The sequence below is a fragment of the Labeo rohita genome, chromosome 19 (assembly GCF_022985175.1).
Source record: "Labeo rohita strain BAU-BD-2019 chromosome 19, IGBB_LRoh.1.0, whole genome shotgun sequence".
In the NCBI taxonomy this organism is placed as follows: domain Eukaryota; kingdom Metazoa; phylum Chordata; class Actinopteri; order Cypriniformes; family Cyprinidae; genus Labeo; species Labeo rohita.
This window is the reverse complement of record NC_066887.1, coordinates 27,251,772-27,257,690: the sequence shown is the minus strand read 5'-3', so window position 1 is coordinate 27,257,690 and position 5,919 is coordinate 27,251,772. Positions and strand designations below refer to the sequence as shown.

The 5,919-nt window shown below is 30.0% G+C and overlaps 1 protein-coding gene across 3 annotated transcripts; it reads left to right on the top strand.

Moving 5' to 3' along the window:
• Window positions 1-250: 250 nt before the first annotated feature.
• Window positions 251-4,838, top strand: si:ch211-133n4.6 (uncharacterized protein LOC797776 homolog). 3 transcript variants are annotated; one of them, XM_051137074.1, is made up of 10 exons: window positions 251-346; window positions 1,169-1,227; window positions 1,739-1,771; window positions 1,854-1,886; window positions 1,983-2,018; window positions 2,600-2,632; window positions 2,729-2,764; window positions 3,486-3,515; window positions 3,873-3,905; window positions 3,990-4,838. In XM_051137074.1, the coding sequence occupies exons 1-10, from the start codon at window positions 336-338 to the stop codon at window positions 4,151-4,153; spliced, it is 468 nt and encodes a 155-aa protein (XP_050993031.1). In that variant the 5' UTR covers window positions 251-335; the 3' UTR covers window positions 4,154-4,838. The 3 variants fall into 3 exon arrangements, with proteins under 3 accessions (XP_050993031.1, XP_050993032.1, XP_050993033.1); XM_051137075.1 differs by lacking the exon at window positions 2,600-2,632; XM_051137076.1 differs by lacking the exons at window positions 2,600-2,632; window positions 2,729-2,764.
• Window positions 4,839-5,919: the final 1,081 nt, after the last annotated feature.

The following is a 5,919-nucleotide window of genomic DNA, read 5'->3' as shown; positions in this document are numbered from 1 at the left end:
TTACCCGAATCCGTCACTTTTTTGGAGGAGAGAAACTTTTAAATATGCAGCAGGTAACAAAAGGTTCACTGTGAGGAAAGAATCTTTTAGTGGGAATGTACATGGGAAGGAGATATATGAATCCTTACATTAAGCCTTGCAATTAATGTAATCCAAGATCGAGCCGTTTTTTCCACGTCTCCACTTTCACAATAAGAGACCCTCCCCTCGCACGTTCTCAATGGCCTTTGAGGAGGTATAAAAGCCTTGACGGATGCTGTTGCCACAGGAGCAGTTCAAGTGCAATACTACATTGTGTACTGTACACCACCGGACCCTGTCTCTGACCTCCAGCCATGCTCACCAGGTAAATCTCAACACCTTTTATCATGCAAACACATCCAAAGCAGTTATTATATTAACATTTTGTTTAGAAAAACTGTTTATGTATGTCACTCTGGAAAGACATGAAGCTTAAATTCTTTAAAATTATACCACCAAACTAATTTATATACTAATTTATTTTTATATAATATTAATAATATGTAACCCTGGACCGCAAAAGCAGTCGTAAGTAGCATGGGTATATTTGTAGCAATAGCCAAAAAACCATTGTATGGGTCAAAATTATTGATATTTTTTTATTCCAAAAATCATTAGGATATTAAGTAAAGATCATGAAGATATTTTGTAAATTTTCTACCGTAAATATTTTAAAACTTAATTTTTGATTAGTAATATGCATTGCTAAGAACTTCATTTGGACAACAAAGGTGATTTTCTCAATATTTAGATTTTATGTGCACCCTCAGATTATTTATTCAGCTTTCAGAAAAAAAAAAACAAAAAAACTGACCATTATGACTGGTTTTGTGGTCCAGAGTCACATAATATATTAGAATATTTAAACTCATAATAGCCATTATTTTAATTATGTGTAAATGAATTTTGTATTTATTATTATATAAAAACACATTTTTAATCACTAGCGTTGATTTATTATTATTATATAGTAATATTATCAATATAGTTTTTTAAGCATAAATCCAGAGTCATGATTGTTATCTGTGATCATTGCATTTAACTCTTTTACTACAAATATGACTGATGCAAAACAGCTCCTTACCTGCTTATTCATAAGTCATATTTATTGTGTCAGTAAATGATACGACTGTTTATTTTTTCACAGGAACATTCTCATCCTCTGCTCATTGGCACTGGTACTGGTTAAAGCGGACCTTGAAGCAGGTAAATATTTTTATTTTATAAGAGAGTTGACAAAAAGAAGCCACAATAAAACATTGTTATAACAGAGAATGATTATGTAAATTAAGAGAATTTAGAGTCTTTAAACCCTCAAGAATTGCAGTTAATAATGTAGTATATATTATATATATGTGACCCTAGACCACAAAACCAGGTATGAGGGTCAATTTTTTGAAACTGAGATTTATACATCATCTGAAAGCTGAATACATAAGCTTTCCATTGATGTATAGTTTGATAGGACAGTTATTTGGCCATGATAACTATTTGAAAACCTGGAATCTGAAGTTTTGATATATTTGCGGTAGGAAATTTATAAAATATCTTCATGGAACACGATCTTTACTTAATATCCTAATGATTTTTGGCCTAAAAGAGAAATCGATAATTTTGACACATACAATGTGTTTTTGGCTATTTCTACAAATTTAAACTAAAGCAACTAAAAACCGAAAACTGACTGAACATTTCTCCTTCTTTCCATTTTTTGCAGCTGAGGGAGGGTCCCAAGCCATGTTTGCTACAGGTAAACCTAAAAACAATAACATTAAATCATGTTGCCAACTGCAAATAAACTTTAAACTAAGAATCCCTCTATTAATCCACAGATCCAGATTCAACCTCAGATGAAGCTCCAACCGGTGAGCTTTCACACAATTTTTCTGTTTCAGCATCACAGGCTATAGTATGTCAGCCGTACGGATTCTCACTGTAGTGTTTTGTGTTTTCATTGACAGAAAGCATGAACCTGGTCTCACCCGACCTGCCCAATGGTGAGTGATCACTGCTTCACATGGTAGGACAGGAGCTGATGAAAGATTGTTTCTTATAAACGCTGCACATTTGTGCAGAAGACCGTCTGACATTCCTGACAAATAAGAGAGAATGATTGTTAGCTTAAGAAGAAACAATGTGTGATGGGTTAAGGCATGTTTGACAAGTTGCCCTTAGGGATAAACAACGGTTTCAACCCACTGCCTACTACAGCTTTTGAAGCTGAGCTCACAGATGATACAAGAACATGCAAGATCATTCAACTGCTTTCATGTTAAACTTCTTATTCCATAGTGCTCTTGTGCTTTAAAGAACCTAGAGACTAAAATACTCACCAGAAGAATCTACAATAAAACACCAAGAGCTTTTTTTAATATCCCAAGAGTCATATAACAAGCAAGTGGTTGGATTTTCTGAGTTTGACTTTACAAGTCCGCCATCTAGTGGAGTCTAAACCCACATGCACATTTAACACTTAACTTTACTTCTATTCTAATGCTCTGAGAGTTGTTAAACTCAGTCTAAGGGGAATAATTAGATTTTAAATTTCATTTGTGATTTGTCTTTCTTATGGCTACAGACGAGCTTCTGTATTACAATGGAGCAACTGCAGGTATAAGAAAGAAATATGTACATAAAAAAAACAAGCATTGATAAACAATAAAAAATAATTGTGAGCCTTATTTTAATGTCAAATTGTCTAATTTAGATGCAAGCAGCACCAGTGCTGAGGCAGGAAACAGTGGTGAGCATCAGATCTATTCATAGAAAATATGAAAGATATTAAAAAAGTCAAAAGTTTTTGAACAGTAAGATATATATATATATATTTAAAGAAGTTTCTTCTGCTCACCAGGCCTGCATTTATCTGATAAAGTACAGCAAAAACAGTACATTTTGAAATATCTTGACTATTTAAAATAACTGTTTTCCATCTGAATATATTTTAAAATATAATTTATTTTAGTGATTTCAGATCTGAATTTTTAGCATCATTACTCCAATCACATGATCCTTCAGAAATCATTCTAATATTATGACTTGAAAAACATTTATTATTATTATTATTATTATTATTATTATGTTGATAAAAGCTGAGTACAATCTTTTTTTTCAGGCTTCTTTGATGAATAGAAAGTTCAGAAGAACAGCATTTATCTGAAATAATCTTTTGTAACATTATACATGTTTTTATCTTCACTTTTCCTTACTAAATAAAAGTATTAATTTCTATAATTTCACTAAATAATTTTAAAATGTATTCAAAAAGAAAACACAGTTAAAAATAGTGCAAAGTTTTACTGTTTTTGCTGTACTTTGGATCAAATAAATGCAGGCTTGGTGAGCAGAAGAGACTTCTTTAAAAAACATTAAAAATCTTTTGACTGGTAGTGTATACCGTAGCTCAATAATTTACACTAAATCACAGAAAATATTCCAAAAATTGATGTTTCATTTCTTTTCAGCACCTCAAGTAAATGACGTGCCCAAAGCTGGTAAGTAATTTTTATTATATATGATTTTTGACTAAAATGTAGTCCGAAATATTCTAACTGCTGCAAGAATGCCCAGGTCATGTTTTGCAGAAAATTTTAATTTAAATTAAATGAGGCATATTTTTAGGAAGAAAAATATTGCAAGAAATATTTAAAAAATTGCATGCATTATTTTTATCTTTATTTTATTATTTTTAAAATATTTTTTATTGGTCCTAAGATCCACTTTAATGCGAAATTAATTTTCTGAAATTGCATGAGATTATTATAACGTATTATTATAAATAATCAATTACAACAAAAATATAATGTTCATGTGTCTCATGCATGTGTTTATTTTTATTTTTTTATCTTTAGATGCAGCTAAATCCAGCATGGAAGAGCCTGATGGTAAAAGTCACATGATAAACACTGAATGTGATTTTGTGAAGCCGAGGTCTAAAGTTTCAGTCTCACCTGTTTCTCTTTGTGCAGAAGACGAAGCTCCAGACTCTGAGGAGGCAGCGGCGGCGGCGGCGGCTGTGAAACCCGCTCCGGTCCCGGTCCAGCGTGCAACCAAATCCCATAATGCATCAGCACGCAAGCGGAGCAAGCCCGTCTCTGCCTCAAAAAAGAGATCAAGAAACCTCCGTCCCTGAGACGTGAACTGTGGAGAGAAACAGGGCAAAGCTGCAATGACAAGGCAGTAATAGAAGAAGGAGGAGAAAAACAAATGATATAGATGATGTTTTCAGTGGCATTTTTTGTTTTGGTTTGTGTTGAGAATCTTGAACTAGACTTTATCCTCTGTGATGTACTGATCCGTTTGTGCGTTTGACTGTTTGTTTGTTTGTGTTGGTGTGAATGGTTACGACCTCTGTTTAAGGTCTCTGTTAATGTGAGCTACACGATTGTGCTTGCCAAATATTCTTCCAAACTTTACCCAGAGGCAAGGCTGACGTGGACACTTTATAGAACTGATTTCATTTTAGATCAGACTAGATGTTAAATATGTCGTTATAAGCTGAAAATTTATAGACTGTTCAGTTTTTTTGCTTGATCAATTACAGGATAAATCTGAATCTAAAAATCTCAGACTTGATGAGAAAACTGGTGCTGGCAACCTGACGACATTGTGCTCAGATGTGCCATGACTTTAGCGACTAGCAAACACAAAAGCCTTCGCTCTCCTCACAATGTCAGTGTTTGAATCAAAAGTGTTTCTCTCTTTGTTTTCAGTAACTTTTTTTATACACAAAGTATTTAACATTATTGAATTTACTGATATTACAATCAATAACATGTTATTCTGAACACATTTCTTTCTTTTTATTGTACCCCTAAATAAATCTCTAAGCAATGAATATGCTAAATAGAAACACTGTGTCTCTTTCATTATGCTTTTGTTTCTGGTTAACACAGAATGTTAAATATATTAATTGTTGAATTTTTAAATTAATGTACATTAAATATTTTTAAGTATTACATTTAATATATTTAATTAAATATAATTTATATAATTACTTTAAATGTTACTTTAAACTGAAAATATCACAAGTATAGCTCAAAATAAGAAAAAAAATGCTTACATAAAACAAAATTTTAAAAATAAAAAGAAAAACTGCATAGATATAAATTATAATATTGTTTATTACTAAAATAAAATGTAAACAACAAACTAAATAATCCAAAAATAATAATTTTGTAATAAAAAAAAATCATTATGAAAAATAAATAACATAATATGAAAAAAATAATGCATAAATTCAATCAAATTTTATACATAAATATTATAAATATGTTAATTACAATTTACTTTTAATTAGCCTAAAAAAAAATACTAACACAGCAAAGTCAATGCATAAAGGCATCCATAAAAATAATGATCTTTTTAAATAATTAAAATTACTAGTATAAAAATAAAAATAAAAATATATATGGAAATATGAGGGAAAAGGAAAATAATTCAACCAAATCATTTTAATTTAAAAATGTATACATAATACCATTAAAATGACATTATGTTTATTACAATTTACTTTTAATTAGCCTAATAAAATAATACCATACCAAAGTAAATGCATAAAGGCATCTATATGAATAATTATCAAGTTTGAATAACTAAAATTAGTATTTAAATGCATTATGAAAAAATTAAATGAAATTATTTTATTATTTGTAATTATTTTCACTTAATTATTTTGTCAATTGTTTTATATGAATTAACAAAGTGAAAAACAAAGACAAATAAAATATATCCACAAATGCATATATACAAATAATAACAATGTTTAATAAATGAAAAAAAAAAATTAAAATTAATAGTATAAAAATGGAAAAACATTACAACGTTAATTCAACCAAATCTTTTTAAGAATTTAAAAATATATACATAATACCATAAACATCACATTTATTACAGTTT

Coding starts and splice junctions, on each gene's coding strand:
- si:ch211-133n4.6 (XM_051137074.1), top strand. Junction 2,633..2,728: donor TTACAATGGAGCAACTGCAG/GTATAAGAAAGA, acceptor TGTCTAATTTAG/ATGCAAGCAGCACCAGTGCT. Junction 3,516..3,872: donor AAATGACGTGCCCAAAGCTG/GTAAGTAATTTT, acceptor TTTTATCTTTAG/ATGCAGCTAAATCCAGCATG.